This window comes from Aplysia californica, unplaced genomic scaffold (genome assembly GCF_000002075.1).
Source record: "Aplysia californica isolate F4 #8 unplaced genomic scaffold, AplCal3.0 scaffold00053, whole genome shotgun sequence".
NCBI classification, from domain to species: Eukaryota; Metazoa; Mollusca; class Gastropoda; order Aplysiida; family Aplysiidae; genus Aplysia; species Aplysia californica.
The window spans coordinates 1,093,912-1,112,997 of NW_004797323.1; the positions used below are offsets into that span (position 1 = coordinate 1,093,912).

General features: G+C 39.8%; 1 protein-coding gene across 1 annotated transcript in view; it reads right to left on the reverse strand.

Moving 5' to 3' along the window:
* LOC101861270 (inactive serine/threonine-protein kinase TEX14) overlaps positions 1-19,086 on the reverse strand; it is a 39,659-nt gene that overhangs the window by 18,794 nt on the left and 1,779 nt on the right. Inside the window, exons 2-7 of the mRNA XM_005092836.3 lie at positions 17,112-17,211; positions 16,112-16,226; positions 13,829-13,943; positions 5,574-5,834; positions 5,174-5,276; positions 3,105-3,226 (exon numbers count right to left, since the gene is read on the reverse strand). Of these exons, the coding sequence (XP_005092893.1) occupies positions 3,105-3,226; positions 5,174-5,276; positions 5,574-5,834; positions 13,829-13,943; positions 16,112-16,226; positions 17,112-17,183 (788 nt within the window). The 5' untranslated portion in view covers positions 17,184-17,211. The remainder of the gene's footprint in view (positions 1-3,104; positions 3,227-5,173; positions 5,277-5,573; positions 5,835-13,828; positions 13,944-16,111; positions 16,227-17,111; positions 17,212-19,086) is intronic.

Here is a 19,086-nt window from a genome sequence, read left to right on the forward strand (position 1 = left end):
CCTTAACTTTTCTTGCAACAACCGCAATTCATAACAACACATCCTGACGGCAACATCCCCATGGGAAAATAAAACTCTGCTTCAGAGTCTTTGATGAGACAAAAGGAGTCTTTGTGCAGGAAAATAGGGGGCAGTAAGTTATTATGTCAGGCTCCAGCACACATTTTTCATTTCATATCTGGAAGTGCAGTCTTCTTATAATTCTGAACAATTACAAGTGACCTTTAACACTTTGCACCCACAGGACACCGATCGGCGACGGTGTGATATAGCGTGTACCGCACATGTATCCTGGTCCATGGGGATAAGTGTTGCGCGCTCTGCACGCTGCGTAGATGGAAAGTGTTAAATCACAATTAAAGGACAGAGATGTTTAAAAAAGGTTGCGTAAGATAAGAGAAGACAAGACAAGGCAAGGCAAGGCAAGGCAAGGCAAGGCAAGGCAAGGCAAGGCAAGGCAAGGCAAGGCAAGACAAGATAAGCCTTTATTGTCCAGATCCTGGCACATTAATTCTGTGTTTAACTCGCACAGACACACACATAAACACACACATACACACACCAGACCTGCCACTCCATGAAATCTAAAAATCAGGATATGCAAAGTAAAAAAATCATGATCTGGTGAAAAAATCGGGATCAAAGGCAAATAAGTCGGAGGGGGGAGGGTGGGGGGGGGGGCGGGCTCCCTTTGTGAGGCAAGCATGCAAGACAAAACTTTTGCAGGAGTAAGTTCATATTTGGGCCAAAGCGCAGGATGCATATAACTCGAATCATCCACGCAATAGGCGCACATTTTTGTACAGTAACATTGACTTCGATGGTTAATACACTCAAGCCCCCCCCCCTCAAAACTGCGCCATCCTATATGGCACAGACCTAGCTCCAATCAAATCTCAAATCTGAAATTTGGTTCCAAGGTTGTTTATTACTTTTTTCTTGTTACTTTATCCTCAACAGGTACATATATGTCACATCAGGCACTTCAAGCCCAAGTGTCTAAAAATACCCCTCCCCCGGTCGTCCCACACTGAAGTCTCGAAAGACACCTCGACCAATGCGACCAGTGTGAATAAAATTTGTTGACCCCTGACAACCAACAGTCCCCGACACACGCGCTACTCACATGAGGTCATTTCACGTGATGCGAACGAGCGCATGATGATGGTCTTGATGATGGGCCTGATTAACAAGGACTCAGATGAAGCTTGCTTTTAAAGCAACAGAAGAACAATGAATAATATTGATTATTTTTAGGCCTGTCATAACTGTTTCAGTTATCCTGCCATCTTTGGAGAATTCTGGGTAACAAAAGCTAAAGTAGAATTTGAGAGTATCCAAGTCAGAATTTTAGTGCGTGAGTCAACTACTAGATCCAGCTTTGATGTTATAGAAAATAGCATTCTAAGTTCCTTCTCATAAAAAGTCCAATCAGTGCTTCAAAGCAAAAGATAATTTTTTTCTAAGAATTGGCCAAAACAGACACAACAACAAAAAATCAAGAAACACGTGATTGAAATCTGGAAAATCGGGATGCTTGAGATTTTGGGAAAAAAATCGGGATATCTCAATTAAATTGGGATGAGTGTCAGGTCTGCGCACACAAGGGCGCACACACACACATACACACACACATACACACACACACCAGACACACACACCACACACACACAAACACACTCACACACACACACACACACACATACGTGTGCGCACACCTGTACACACTCTCTCCCACATCCTCTCCACACACAAATGCACACATAAACATAATAATGTAATAATAATATGCTTGCACTCACAAACTGGCTAACAGTCAAAAGCAAAATATAAATAAAAAATAATACAGTAGTCTCCGCCTAAGATCCCGGTGCTCGGGAGCAAGGAAATGCGGGATCTTAGGCGAACCGGGATCTTAACCGACGAACCCAGGGAAGAACCTATGGTGACCCATGTTAAGGCTCACATTAGGTAAAATGGTCTCCCTTCACTCTAAAATGAACTGACGTGACCGCTTGGTGGGTTTATGACATATGGCGAGCAAAGAGTGGTTGACCTTGATAACCTATCACAGTGCATAGTGGCATGGGGCGTGCGATTTTCACTTATTATCCTATCATGAGTCTCAATATCTACGCTTATCCAGTTGTCCCTCCCCTTTACCTGTCGAAAATTTATGGCTTTTCATCTCTGACTGAGTCCCCCCCCCCCTCCCCGTCGTAGTCGTTACACACCTTTACGCTGTGAACACATCAATTAAAATTCGGTCTGTCTCGCAAATTCGGGAGTAGAGACAACTGCTGCATTGGTCAGGGAAGAGTTCACGGTTCGATGTGATCCCGCCTGGAGCAAATGTGTAGGCCCTACCCATCCAGCGAGTGATGTAAGTTTAGGGGGAGAGCTCATGTGTGAGTGCGATGTGTGGGGAAAACAAACCTGTCGGTCAGTTCACACCTCAGTGTGATCCCGTCTGGGGCAAACGTTGTATCGCTTCCTCGAGTTTTACAACGTGTATGTGATCACATTCACGATAGTGGCTGATCTTTGAAGCCACGGACAGTTTATTGAGCTAAACTTTTCACTCTTGGTTGATTGACTGTGCCCGCCCGGGTTTTTGTTCCGCAAATTATGATCTGAAATGCGGGATCTTAGCCGAATGTAGACCTTCAGAGTTAAATACAGCGGTATCTTAGGGGTGACTTTTGTATAGTAAAAATTCTGTTTTCTTGAAACAGCGGGATCTTAACCGAATCGGGATCGTAAGCGGTGGGATCTTAGGCAGAGACTACTGTAGTAAACAACCAATAGTGTTAGGCTAGATACATAATCAGTATTCTAATTGTAACCCACTGATATTCATAAAGTGGGCATGAAAAATAGAGTAGTAAGGATCAAAGAGACAAAAAAAATGGTAGATACACACTTGAAAGTGAAGCATGCCCCTAATCGACGACCATCTATTGTACAGCTAAACATTTTTCAAGAGCACGGAATATATGAAAAATATGTAAATGAAAAATCTGTCAGTTTGATGTTTATTGTGAAAAGCAATAAACCGAGGAAACAAAAATATAGTGTACAAAATGTAAAAAGGCCCTTCTCACTCTTCGATGAATGTATTATAGCCACAGTCAAAGCAGTTACTGTTCGTGACAAAGAGTAGAGCCTCGCTGACAAGCGGTATGATGGACATGAGACCTCCGTCGTGGTCACTGCCCAGGTACACCTGGAAGAAAATATCACAAACAGAAGGTACAAGTGCTGCCACGATGGCTTTTAGACAGGTGGTCATTGGGACGTGACCCACAGCATTTACCCAAGTTAGGAAGAACAAGGCAGCACTCTTTGCAATCAGCAACAGCATGTGTCTGAGTGATTTCTTCATTATTCCTTAGGCAATGCAAAGAGCCTATACCACCAATACTAATTCAACTACATTGGCTCCCGGTGAAAGCACGAATTCAGGACAAAAAAATTGTTCTTTGTTTTAAGTGCGTCAACAGCATTGCACCATCATATCTTTGTGACATAGTCATCGAATATATACCATCTCGGCCTTTAAGATCGGCGACGAAAAGACTTTCAAGACCTGTCAAAAGTAAAAGTCAGAGACTCGGAGGGAGAGCTTTTTCACATCACGCCCCCTCCCTGTGAACACTTTACCAGCTCATCTACGGGAGTCTACCATTTTATCAAAATTTAAATCAGCACTTAAAACGCATTTGTTTCAGTCCAGCTTCAATCTGTAATTTCCTACATTCCCAATACAAATATTCATGTTCTCTCAGTATCTATTAAGTTCTCTCAGTATCGTTTATTCTTGCAGTTCTGTTCTGTAAGAATTTATGACTGTGAATTCATCAATGTGTGCGAGGGTGTCTGGGTAAGCTTTGAGGGATTGTATTTACTCACGGGGGGAGGGAGGGAGGGAGAGAGCGAGAGAGAGAGAGAGAGAGAGAGAGAGCGAGAGAGCGAGAGAGAGAGAGAGAGAGAGAGAGAGAGAGAGAGAGAGAGAGAGAGAGAGACAGACAGACAGAAAGAGAGACAGAGAGACAGAGAGAGACAGAAAGAGACAGAGACAGAGAGACAGAGACAGAGACATAGTGAGAGAGAGAGAAAGAGGATTACTATGGGAACTGTGCGCTGCATATGTTCTTTGTATTATTGTATAGTGCACTGAGCACTTCTTTGTGGATATGCGCTATATAAATGCAATTTATTATTATTATTATCTTTACAAACACAGTGGTCCGTGAAGTGCAATTTGAATAAACATAACAGCTTGATACATGATAATTAAGCATGTCCACATACAACAAAAATCTCTATACTAAGACCAATAAAGTAGTCTTTCCTTTTTCTCTAGATAGATTAAGAATAAGATGTTCTGAGACATACTGTGTGGAGCACAAACAGGCAGCTCATACCACATCTAAATGTTTTATTTTTTAGTTTTAGTAGAGGTTTTATGGTGCTCGCAACTGCATAAGGTCATATGAGCGCCAAGGGGTAGATGTCAACAGAGAAGTCCTTACAGGGAATCAGACTTACTCTGCTCACCTCTTTAGCCTCAACAGCACAAAGTCTGCTTCGACTATCAAGGCACCCCGGAAACAGTGGGTCACAAGAGTGTGACAAATATACAAAAGAAGTAGAAGAAAAATGACAAAGTAAAGAATAGGAAAGAAAAAGCAGCAGTTCACTATAGTAGATCAGGTACAGTTATGAGCGTGACATTGATGAATCAGCCCATTTACAATTCTACTGGGCAGGAACGAGAAATTCCCTTTGGGAATGGCCTAAAGACACTACAGTCAGTGCCACCACCCCGAGGGGTACATCTAAATGGCAGGTCACAATCCACCATGTATGAAATAGAAAGCCATTTAGATATACAAAAGCAGCAAAGTTTGTCTGTTTTGTATGTGAAAGTAAGGAACATGGTTTGGTAGTAATTTGAAACAAAGCAGAGACTTCTGAAAAAACCTGGAAGCTCACAATCAAAAGAAAGTTCTTCCCAAACAACTTAAGCATAAAGGAATAAAATACAGTTAATGTATCAAAGGCATTAAAACTTTAAGAGTTACATTGCAATTTCCTTGGGAGCGGAATAAAACATTTAACAGTAAAACCAAACAGCCACACATGTCAGTGAATCAGTCTGCAGGAATACCTTTCCAAATCCCATACTCTTTACTCGCTGAAGACTCTTGACACCTGAGTCATGTGAACTCCTCTGCTTCATCAACTCCAACAAAGAGGTTTTCATATGCTGTCTGGAGGAAAAAGCAACAAAGAAAATGGTTCTAAACATTAGAGCCAACAGTTGCATTTTGATTCACATACATGCAAATCTGCCTAGTCAGGTCAGAACAGTCAATGGCAAAGCCACAATGAGATAAGGTAATCAGTGTATTTTATTAGTTCGTAAGACTTGAATAGAGCACAAGAGAATGGGCATGAGATTGAGAGTGTGCGTGTGTATTTTGAACAGGTGTGTGCATCTGTGCATGTTTTTATACAAATGCATGAATGTGTAGGTATAAGGTCAAAGCAAAGGAGAGACCTCTGACCTTCTTCCAAATCTGATCAACTGATCCCGGCTGGCTGTATCACCGCTGTACGTCATGGCAAACAGGTGAGTCTTGTTAAGAAACTCAAGCATTCTACCACGGCGTTTTGGCTCTGTGTTTCGCAAAGCCCACTCCCTCATTCCTGCACCATCCGTGTCATGTAGACGTAAGTCTCCACCAGCTTCAATTAATTTTCGAAGCAAACAAACATTGCCCATGAAGCATGCTGCATGGGTAGGAGTCATTCCATTCTGACTTTTCCTAATGTAAAAAAGGAAGAATATAACATTGCTATCACATCAAAAACATTGAAAACAATAACTAAATGCACAAGTCTGTAGCAGTAACAACACATCAAACCAAAGTATCGCGAACATGCTTCAGACTTAATCTTAATCCAAACCCAAAAGGTATTGTTTGCATGCCATCCAATTGTAAAACGGTGTAAATGAGCCAATTTGTAAGGAAATATATTATTGTGACCCGAGCCTGGAGAAAAAAAGCAAATAATTAGGACATTCTTTTTTTATTAACTAAAATCTAGGATAATTGACAAAAGCCATAATCATTGCATGAAGATTTTGAATATTTCTCAAACTCAAATATACTGTAGTACAGTGGTTTTCAAAGTGGGCGCCCCAGGGGGGCGGTGGCGAGAGTTTGGGGGGCGCTGTGGCGAAACTGGGCGATTGGGGGGCGCTGGTGGGCGCTAAGGGGGCGGTGTGAAATTTTCATGACATGCAACATAAAACGTGATGAAGAGAAAAAAGCCACATAAAAAACAAAAACAAAAACAAAAATAGATAGCTTAGGCATAGTTTACAATACTACATGTAGGCTACTTATAACTAAAAACTTTCGTTCCCTGCCCGCAAATCCCATATAAAGAAGATTCGTCAAGACAAATCTGACAAAGATCTGGCATACTTCAAAACTCTAAAGATCAATTTTCAGAAATGAAAATCCTTTAAACCGGTGTTTGTAGCCAACGTGGATCAAGCTGATGAAGGCTTACGAGCAACATATAATTTATCTCAGCTAATTACAAAGGCAGCCAAACACCATGCTATTGGTGAGGACCTCATATTACCTGCGACGTGCCCCGGAGCCTGTGTTCAAAGTTCTCCCACTAAGTGACAATACCATTCAAAGACGTATTGATGAGATGTCAGCAAATGTTGAGGAATCACAGTGCAAAATGCTGAAAGGACATGAGCTCAGCCTTTAACTGGATATCAGTTCATAGAGGGTGAGGAAATAATGCAAGAATTGTTATTTGCGAAAATGTTGGAAACAGATACCAAAGGCGAGTCCATTTTCAAAGTGGTCCAAGAATTTTTCGAGGAGAAACAGATCCCTCTGACCAATACAGTTGCCTGTGCAACAGATGGGGCACCGTCGATGGCAGGTCGGAAACTTGGATTTATGAACTTTTTGAAGAAATCAGTCCATGGAGTATTTACTGTTTACTGTGTCATTCACAGACATAATTTGGTGGCAAAAAAAAAACTGAATAAAAGTCTGCATGACACACTGGCCATTGCCATCAAGTGTGTGAACAAGATCAAAGTCCACGCTTTGAACTCGAGACTATTTCAACAGCTGAGCACTGAAAATGACGAGTACTTTCAATGCTTACTTTTGCACACTGAAGTCTGGTGGCTCTCGAAAGGAAACTGTTGAACACGATTATTGTTCTGCCTGTTTGATTCTGTGCTGAAGTTGGTTTTGTTTTTTTCAAGAAACAGACAGTGATCTCTGCAATAAACTGAAAGAACACAAAAACAACATTGCGCTCCTCACAGATCTTTTCACAAAGTTCAGCCAGTTCAACTTTCAGCTGCAGGCGGATGACACCAATCTGATCAAGGCTTTCGTCATTCTTGTCGAAACTGGAAATGATCCGCCGAAACATTGGCAGAAGAAAATTTCTCAGTTTCCTAGCTTGGCGGAGACACTGAAAGAAGGGCGCATTTCTGACGAGGAACTACAAATATATATATAGCAACCACTTCAGAGATTTGCATGCTGATATGAAGACAAGGTTTAGCCTCCTGATATTTTTAAACTGGAAATTCCATACTGGATACTGGACCCATTGAACACTGAAACAGATGATAACTTGCTAGTAGCAATTGAAGAAGAGCTTCTGATGATGAAATGTGACTTTGAAATCAAACCATTGTTCAAAAAGCCGTACCAGTCATTCTGGTTGAAAACTATTGTGCAAGACAAATGCCCCTCAAAGTGGGAAAAGATCAAGTTGTTCATCTCTTTTCCTGCCTCCTATCTAGTAGAAAGGGGATTCAGTGCAGTGACAAGTTTGCTGACGAAGCGTAGCGATTTGCGTCGGCTACTGACCAATCTGAAACCTGATGTTGATAAGTTGGTTCCGTCTTAGCAGGTCCTTCCTTCCCATTAGGGTAGTGTCAATAACTTATTTGCGCAGGCTTACTCCGTAGTTTACCCTTACTTGATATCTCAATGTGTCTTTTCTTTTTTTTTTTTCTTTTCTTTTCTTCTTTTTTTTAAAAAGCAAAACATTTACTTGTTTAACAGAGTTGCCATTGCTGATGAAAATGATGATGATGTTGATGATGATGATGATGATGATGATGATGATAGATGATGATGACGATGATGGGGATAATTACAGACTAAGATCCATGCATACTTTTTCTTTCGTGTGGTTTCTCACATTTGAACAACTTAATAACGTTTTTATTTTCTGCAATGGAGATATTTGATACAAATCTCAGGCCACTTCATTGCAGCACGTTGATGGGAGAAAAGAGATAATGTCAATCTGTTTTCAAAACAATGATCACGGGCGTTTTTATTTGTGTGTTTAGTTTTTGGCGTTTTGCTTCTGTAAATGTGATAATACATGTTTTATTTTTATTGATGTTAATAACACTGGTCGTTCAGTACGATGACAACTATACGCATAAAATGACAGTATTTTGCTCTCAATGTCCTTGCATAAGATTGAAGAAAAATGTGCTTTATTATCTCTCGTCCACGCTTAATTTAAGATTGTAAAGATGGTGATTTGTGACCCAACTAATATTCAGAACTAAATTAGTAGAATTTAGGCACGTTACTTTCTACACTGCTGTTTGAGCTCTCTCTTTATTTGTGATTGTTATATATTATGCATGTCATTATGTCAGATTGATGGTTGGGGTGGAGTAGGGGGCGCTGGGACTCGGCTGGGTGAAAAAGGGGGCGGTGGGCGAAAAAAGTTTGAAAACCACTGCTGTAGTACATTGGGTACAAATCTGGTAGGGGGTGCCCGCATACGCGATCGGGTTGGGTCGGGTCGGGTCGGGCCTAGGCCTTCTCAGTACCAGGCCTAACATCCCGTACGATTGGCCTCAGCATTGGAGGCCGACACGTTCACGCAGGGTCAATGCAAAAAGCGGCGATAGATTAATGCGCTGGTGCGGGTGATGGAGCATTCTCGCACTGTACTCACGACACTGGCCTACATGGAACCTTACTTAAATTCAATGTATTTTTGTTGTTGCTGCTTTGTTGTGAGACTTTATCAGCTCTTATAACAAAGGAAGATCACATCAGTGACTGAGTGTATCAATTCGTCAACATGAAAATGAATTACGTTCGCATTTTACCATGAAATACAGACCGTGGCACACAAGTGGGATAACTTTGGTTGTTCACTTGCAACGGATAGCCTACAAGAGACACCGTTCTCATTCTACATGTTTAAACAAACATGAAAGAAAATTAATTTCACATGCACACACATTATATATATTATATTTATATATATATATCGCTCTTCAGATGGAGTGCATGTAACTGAACCCAATCAGCTGTTGATAAAAAAAGACGTCTCTTACCTCTGAAAAAGTTACTGTTTGCATGATCTGGAAGACAACTTTGCTATTTTTATCTTCGCCTGTCCTTATATTTGCCAACTACATGAGCTTATGATAACAATATCAAGATGGAATGTGGATAGAAAGTCCCACAAAATCGCCACTAATCAATTTCTGCACAGTTTGTTCAGTGGTTTCCAACAAAAAAAACACCCAACCCAACAAGTAGTAGATCTAGAAGTAGTGCAGGCCAATAATGCCTCTCTAGAAGGTTACACACAAAGAGCAAAATTTCCTCTAGGCTAACTGGCTCTAGCATGTGACAACATCTCTAGTGAAGTCTGGATGTCTGATGTGCTTTAGTTTGTGAAGTTTCAACTGAAAACTCTTTCACGTGGTCATGGATGAGGTGAACAACCATAAACTACATGGAAAATGCAAAAACAGGGCCATCTCGAGTTCTGCTGAGCAAGACAACTTATGTATTATAATCTTTACTCTTTGCAACATTTCCAATGGCTGTCAGCTTCATATCCATTGTTTGATAAAACTGAATCGAACTTGAAGGCATCTCTTTCTTTAAATACGTTCATTTCATCAATATCAGCAGCTCTTCGTTCATTTCATCAATATCAGCAGCTCTACGTTCATTTCATCAATATCAGCAGCTCTACGTTCATTTCATCAATATCAGCAGCTCTACGTTCATTTCATCAATATCAGCAGCTCTACGTTCATTTCATCAATATCAGCAGCTCTACGTTCATTTCATCAATATCAGCAGCTCTACGTTCATTTCATCAATATCAGCAGCTCTACGTTCATTTCATCAATATCAGCAGCTCTACGTTCATTTCATCAATATCAGCAGCTCTACGTTCATTTCATCAATATCAGCAGCTCTACGTTCATTTCATCAATATCAGCAGCTCTACGTTCATTTCATCAATATCAGCAGCTCTATGTTCATTTCATCAATATCAGCAGCTCTAGAAAAAGCTGAACTTGTAGTTGCTCTTTCTTTTTTTTTCTTTTTTTTTTTGGAGCTGATGTGTCACAACATGATGGTGGTACTTCTGGAAATATTGATGGAGGCTTCTGAGCACTATAAATCTTCCAGCCCGTGTCAAAGGTACATCAGGTGGGAAGTGCAGAGAGCAAACTCCCATACATTGTAATCTGTGACATCTTCTACCATGATTACATTATTTGGAACGCTTTTGATCCACTGTGCTTTTTTTTCTCAATCTTTTGGAAATCTATATTGTTACTTTGCTATCTCCCTTTTGGCTGGCATAACCACTTCTACAGCCCCATCCCCTTCACTTTCTTCCCATGTTCAAATTTGAAATGTTGCTCACAGGGTTCATTGCGGTGAAACTGAGACGTCAGCTGAAAACTTTTTCACAATAACATTAGTAACAATACCATTCAAGATGAAAGAAAACTAGACTCTGGGCAGTCTGGGCTGAACACAAAAACACACAATATAAGCACAAATTTAATCCTTAGAATTGAGTGTAGTGAAAATACATCCAATCAAATGAAAAAAAAGTGTACATCCCAAGAGCACTGAATGAAACAATGAAGAGGCTAGGAGATTAGATAGACTAGACGGCTACACACTACAGACTACACACATTACTATTACACTATCAGCGTGCAAAAGCGTAATGGAAAAATGTTCCATCACCTGTATACGTATTAGTATTAGAACATCTGCCTATCGCCCCTTTTCGCATTTAATCGCCGCTTTTCGCATTGATCCTCGATAAGATAAGGACCGGTTTCGGGGTGAGCTTATCAAGATAAGGTCGTCCACCCCGGCCCTCAATGCCGGAGCCAATCATCCGGGATATAGGGTCTGAACTGAGAAGGCCTAGGGTTGGGCCTATTGGGTAGTCAGGGTGAGCCAAATTGAGGGCGCAAAGCGGCCATCGTGGCACAAATCGATTGACTCTGTCAGTGACCTACAAAAACAAACGTGTTTGTTTTCAGGCCTGCGAATCGCACGATCGGGTGGTTTGCAGCCAATCACAACAAGGCTGAGTCACGTGTCCATTTTGACCCATGAATACATAAGTAAGCTGGGAATTCACAGTTTCGGTCTCATGCCTTTGACGGTCTTCTCACTTCTCACAGCAGGTTTGGAGCGCTCATAGGCCTAGAGGAAGAAGAAGACGAGTAAGAAGAAGGAGGATTATTACAGAGGAAGGGTGGTGAGAGTGACAGGGAGTGAGAGAGATAAGTTGAGAGATGTATGCAGAGACCTAGTAACATTGCTAGATCTAGGTCTCTGATATATGGGAAGTGAGAAATAAACAAGGAGAGAGACACTAAAGCAAGCAAGCAAACACTCACGCACACACGCCCACACAAACACACAGGCGCACACACACACACACATACACACACAGAGGGAGACAGAGAGAGAGAGAGAGAGTGCGGGAAGTCCAAGAGTAACGTAAGCCTAGATCTACTTATGTATTCATGGGTAAAAAATTCAGCCAATCGTAGCCCAGTTTACGCCCTCTATGTAGTCACATATAGGTTAAAAGTTTCTCTACTTTAACTTCCAGGTCGTCGGGTACAATCTCGGCGGGGCTGTAGTGTGCACTGAAACCACAAGAAAGCGACCCGACCCGATCGGCCCAACCCGACCAGACCGCGTATGTACGAACCCCCTATTAGCGTACAAGAAACCTGAAATGTATATCTGTACATATAAGACTAAATGGAAATAAGCTTTAAATGCCTAGCATGGCTATAATACAGTGGTAATGACCCTATTGTCACCATGTCTTATGTGCAGCTGTTGTTGGCAACTATCAAAGTGAGTGCCTATTGATGCGTTATTACCCTTCAGCAATAAAGACAGGAACAGAATAACCTCCATGTTTTTTAACTCATTCGCTACGTATTATTTTCGGCTTGTGGACGAATTCTTTTCGGGAGGGCGAAATGAGATGATGACTAGTGCGCAGTTCGCAGGTCTTTGGGGCCATACATTCAAATAAATATCAACATATTAAATACCAACATTTTCAGTATGGTTTGTAGAATACACCTGCATTATTTATTTGCGTATTTTTCAACTTTGGTTCCTGTAAGAGGCGATTATGCAACACAATTGTGACTGGATGCGGATAAAATTGGAAAATAAAAAATATATAATCTCAGGTGAAACTAAAAAAACACGTTTGCACCTAGTCAAATGATACATCAAAATAACCATAACTGTATATAGAACAGGAAAATATTGAAAAATGTGCAGTTATTTACATATATTCCATAATATTTGTACATTTGGATCACACCATCCGATATTGAAAAAAAAAAATTTTTTTAATAATTTTGAAAAAAGGATCACAAACAGAAAAAAATATGCGTAACTTATATGGAATTATTCAGAATTGCACTTGGAATAAACCTATACATGTCTTGAGTGGTACGTTTTGATTAATTTCACCCAAAAGTAGTGATTTTGGGGAGAAAAAAATATTTTGACTATTTAGATCTAGGCCTATATCTAGCACTCAAAAATATTGATTTCTCAATTACAGTGCACCGGCAATTTGCGTCCAATAGTATCAATATTATAGAGAAGAGTCCTACACTTCTTTAGTGAGCAAAATAATGATACATTTTGTTGTGTAAAAGTACTAAGACTGGTGTCTGGGCTATAATTTGGGCTTCGCGATAAAACAAAGTCGAATAAACTACGAAATCATGTTTCAAAACTGAATCAAAACTTCCGATTTTCGGTGGAAACGCTTGACCCAGAAGTCAACATTATATTATGACCTTTATTTTAACATGGATAAGTGGATTGGAATAGAAACCAAGCTAAAATTAAACGTCGGTTCTCGAGCCGCCGGGGGCGGCTTAACGTACTGACGGCACTTGAGCCGCGCCGCCCCCCACGGCTCGGCGTAGCGAATGAGTTAATAGATGAAATATTATTATATTAAAAATATATACTAGGTGCAAGGAAACATATCATATGCTAAATTATGCATCATTGGAACATAGTTTAGAAATTCAGGTGAACACAGAAAACAATCATTACAATGCCTTTTCAGCATTTCTTAACATAAGCTTGCAGTATTTCAGAAAACTGGAGTGAGCTCTAGAGAAGAGTTGTTTGAATAAATGAATTTATGTTGCTATTTACCTTCCTTTTCAGACAATCTTATTTCAGTTTTGTTCAATTTGATCAAAAGAAGGACATCAATGCTAAAAGAGTTGTTTAGTGCTATGAAAAAAGCAGGACTGATAAAAATAGCAGAGGAAGAGTAAAGAAATGAGCTCTGTTCATGGTACCCTCTGCATACCTGCCAAGGGATGAAAAATCTCCATAAGTGTGATATCAACAAATGAATTAACTTTTCATGCAATAAAATTCCTCACTCGTTGGGATTGGCTCCATACTCCAGCAGCAGTAAAGCTGTCCCCTCATTGTTCCTGGCACAAGCGCAAAACAGTGGAGTCTGGCCAAGGTTGTTGGGAAAATCTACACATTTGGCTTAAAACACAGAATAAAGAGAATGGTTTGGAAAATGTTCTCATTTGAATTCATATAAAAAGAGAGAAAATTGTTTTGAAGCATTTACATAGCCAGTTTCACACATAAAAGAAATATAATTGTTTGGAAAATCTACACATTCACATTCAAAACACAAGAGAAAGAATTATGTTATCAACACTGACTAAGATGTCTACAGTTGTTTGTAAGTATTTATTAAATTTGTAATTCAGGCCAAGCAGTTTACCTTGGCAAGAACGCATTACTTTAATTTCCACCTGTCAATGTTTTTTAAAATGTGCACAACTTGTATAGTAAACCACTGATGGTTTTTTGTTGTTTTCTTTTACATTAGAAGATAATAGCTAATCAACAGTAAGTTACACTGACATCGGGGATGTGAAAAACTTGACCCAAATTCAAACACATCAACAACCTACTACAACCAGGCATTGAACCAGATATTGAAACAAGAGTCTGGCATCACCATACTGCTAAGCTGAGATCTCGAAACCCCTTATTCAGTGTGTACATTCTCATGGAATGATGGGAGCATACATATCACCTTTCGTCCATATTATTTCAAACAGCATATAATATACGATAATTATGATGAGAATATGAAATAAAATTCTCCCAGATAAAGCCCAAGAACAGTGTGGATTTACTGAAGGCAAAGGAACTGTAAATACCATATATGTCATCAGAACAACAATAGAACATGCCCTGAAAGTTCAGAAAGATCTTCATTTATGCTATATAGATTACACCAAGGCATTCGACAAAGTTGGGCACGACAAGATCGTCGACATGCTTGAAGTCCTCAATATTGATGGGAAGGACTTAAGGATTATCAAGAAAAATGTACTGGGACCAAACCGCTGCAATAAGAATTGAAAACGACATCAGCAAATGCATACAGATTAAAAGAGGAGTCAGACAGGGATGTGTACTATCACCAGACTTGTTCTCCCTGTACAGTGAAAATATCATGTGACACACACGGAAAAAATTCCAGGTATCTCGATACGGGCACATAACGTAAACAATCTAAGATATGCAGACGACACAGTGCTAATAGCAGAAGATGAAGAAGACCTACAGGATCTATTGTCATAGAGCAAGAGAGTGACAACATGGGCCTAAGCCTAAACATCAAGAAAACTGAAACAATGGTGATAAGCAGAAAAACTCCAACCACAACCTGCAATATCAAAATCAATGGTACCACCCTCAAGCAAGTACAACATCTTAAATATTTGGGGACCATTATATCACCAGATGGGAGATTTCACACCGAAATTAAAAGCCGCATTTGCCAAGCAAAAACAACCTTCCACAAAATGAAACAGCTACTTACAAACATCAATCTGTCACTGGAAACAAGAAAAACAGAACTGAAAAGTTACATGGAGCCAATCCTATAATACTGGTGCGAAGCGTGGACAATCAATAGACAGCTGGAAAGAACAATAGAGGCGACAGAGTTGAGGTTCACAAGACGCATGTTGCATATCCCATGGACAGCTAGAAAAACAAATGAAGAAGTTTTGGTTGAAGCAAATTGCAGACAACAGCTTGTGACGAATATACGAAAGCAACAGGCAAATTTCATCAGACACACAATGCGGAAAAAAGCATTGGGGAACATTGTAACAACAGGCAAGTTTGATGGAAAGAGAGGCAGAGGGACACAGAGGGAAAAGATACTGAACAAGTTGACAATATGGCTGGGAACAGCAAGAACAACAGATACCATCACTGCAACACAAGACAGAGTGAAGTGGAGGTCCATGATCGTCCACGCCAGTGGGCAAGGCACCAGATGAAGATGATATAATATACACAAAGACCACCCAAGAGCTCCAATGTAAAGAATGGAAGAAATACAAATAAAAGCTGCAAAGGGTAAATTCCACTGAAAAGTATATTTGCTGAACACTGAAAATATTTTTATCCCAAAGAACATCCAAAGGTTGAGAGATGTCCCAGGAAAGACAAAGAAAATGTTAGATTCAGTTCAGTACTGAACAGCTTTTACCAAGTTATTTGAAACATTGTTAACAAGGTCACAACAGTCAATTGGTTCTTTACGAGACCAAACACATTATTTGACTACAAAATTCCATGATTAAGTAGTGGTAATGAGTAAGAGATCAGTTCAGAACCTGAATGTAAGACTTTCTTCAGTGACCTGCGACTGCCAGTGGTGGCCTCCTTGTGAAGGGATACACCAAGCAGATCATTTCCCTCAACAGAACCAAGCTGAACTTGAGAATACTTCTGAAAATCCAACGCAATACACTTTAATTGAAAACAAAAATAATATTAAATATCAGTAAAAAGACAATGATAAATCATCTCAGCGTGTGGTATTTTGTTTAATTATCTTCATAACTGTTATACACAACAATAAGGGAAAAAAGAGTGTGAATGAGCAGAACTACTTTTTTGTATACAAAACTATCAACACTTCTTTTTTCTTTGTATCATTAAGTTAATCTTAATCTGTTCTATTAGATCTTTAAAAAATAAAAAAAATAAAAGCAATCTTTCTCCACAGAAAAATTTGTAAGATTTTGTAAGAAACAGTTCATATTTTTGTTTTTCATCAAATAACAATGGCAGTAACTTCCTCTGTACGTGATTCAAGTCTCAAAGCATTACATTCCCACCAACATCAGTGGTTTAGCTAACAGGTGCAATTCTCCATCGTTTACAGAAGATGTAAGTTCAGATTTCCATGCATGGGGGAGAATTTTTAGAGACTACCTCAGTCTTTCTGCTAGGGTGTTGTATCTCTTTCAGCCCCAACAGGCAGGCTTGAAGCAGTCTGCCTCCTATGCGATCTAAACAGAGTCAATAGGGAAGTAAAACATTTACAATTTTTTTCACATTCTCAATCCGATTCAGAACTGTTTTACAAGAATCAATTTATATTGTCATTAAAAAATGAAATGATCCAAGATGATACTCAGATACTGTCACCCACTGTAGTAGACAAATTTGTTTTCTATCAAAACAATACAAGAATTAGAATGATCAAAACAAAAAATTTTCAACATCAACAATGGTGGCGAAAAAAATTAAAATTGAGCAAAACTATATCGAAGCGCCTGTTGTCCCCTGCTTATTTCAATAAACACTACGACTGCATAACAGACTCACCATTGTTGATGATGATTGTCCTTTGAAGATGCTCAAGACATGTCCAACAGCTTTTTTCTTTGCTACCAACATCTGCCACCCACGTCACAAGCAATAGCTCCTGATGAGACAATTGAAGATTCTCAGTCTTGACAATAGTCTCCGGAGTGTACCACACCACCATAATTGCAGAAATGAACATAAAAAGGTGATAAATTATGCATCATATTCCAAAGACCAGGAGCAATAATTTTTAGACTTGAGAGTAAAGATTAAAGATATTAAAAGCAGGGCTGATCTGATATATGTATACCAGACAATGGCAATGAAACCTGATAAGACAGAAGGATAGTCTCATCAATCAATGCATGCTATAATGGGAGTGAAAGTTCACATTTACAAAAACTATAGTCTATCCACACACAAAAAAGTCTGATTAAACAGTAACAAAAGGTTTTTGAGGTGGAGTCAACTATAACTGAACTAGCTTCCTGATTTGGGGTTTACTACAACCAAAATCAACTACAGCTACAAGAGTCTTTATGGGATAAAAATCCTGAAGTAATAGAATCTAACTGTCATTATCATATCAGGCGGTTTAGGACAAGTACTCAAACTCCAAAGAAACACAATTCAGCCCTCTCCTTATTCTTTTATGTCAGCACTCTAACGATATTTGATTTCACTGCCCGCTGTTTAGTGATATATCAGAGGTGCATGTTCACGACCATGTCCAGCTGCTCCTCCCTCCTTTCCTCCCTGTTGTAGTCATGCATGACAGTCTGGTGAAAGTGTGATCAACCTGAAAAATCTACTAGAATTTGGACAACTAATAATTCCATATTTTGATTTTTTTTTTTAAAGCAAACCTCTCTACCTTCCCTCTGTAGTCACTTGTGCCTATGAGTCATTACTTCATCTTAGAATAAACAAGGGGAGACAACAGGTAAGAGCTGAATTGTGCCCTTTAAAATCCACCTCTAAGAACCTGCGTTTTTCAGTCCCCTGATGACCAGGCTTGCACTTTTAGACGAAGACTATTGTATTCAAAATAAGTGGAATTGCTTTTGACTACCACACTGTTTGCTTTGACATAGGTAAAATGGGTGGTTGGTGCTTGCTCTGATGTGATTTGCTCTTAAATTCTTTCCAATCAAACATGATCTATCTTCTCTCCTCCTTTTCATTCATTATACTATACTCTCTAGATAGTAACAAGAACAGCTTTAATATTCAGCACTTACCTGTCTGTGTTGCAAGTGTTGTAAAAAAAAAAAAATTAATAAAATAAAACAACACACAAAGGCTGTTTTCAGGCCAAGACAGGGGCATCCATTTATTGGGGGTTATCAGTTTAGAAGATAGTATGGACTATATTTTATACTACAGTGGAATCCTGTTATAACGAGAGGGAGGGGACCGGTGCGAAATGTCCGTTATAGCAGGATTCTCATTACAAGGGATCCAGTAATAAATTCAAGGGAAATAGTAAAGTAGGCCTATCTATGATTTGGCGGTTCTGTTTATTCCTTTTTGTATTTCCCCCGATGATGATTTGTTCAACATGATCTCAAGGTCTTACTTGATCAAAAATCGAATCAGGTTTCTTTCTCTAGCACTAGTAATGTTGACAAATCGGCCTTGGCGATCAGAAAGAAGGGGCTCTGGCTCTAGGCTAACTCGCCCGCAGTGTTGTCCCCCACCCCACCATACCCTGTGGTGCGTTGCGTCTGCTCGCGCACGTCATACATTCACTACATCCATCTATCACAGCATTGTGACCTCTCCATCCTGCACCAGAGAAGTGAGAGGCACAGTATGTCTAGATTTAATCTAGACTGGGCTGGCCTATCACGCGATGCGTTCTGCTTGTGTCTGCGCATGCCACACCCTCCCCATTCATTCGCTCCGGCCTTCATTGTTGGTTCGCGTACGCTCTCCCATTCCTTGTTTCGCTGGATCACCGACAACTTTCTCAACTGGCAAGGTTTTATAA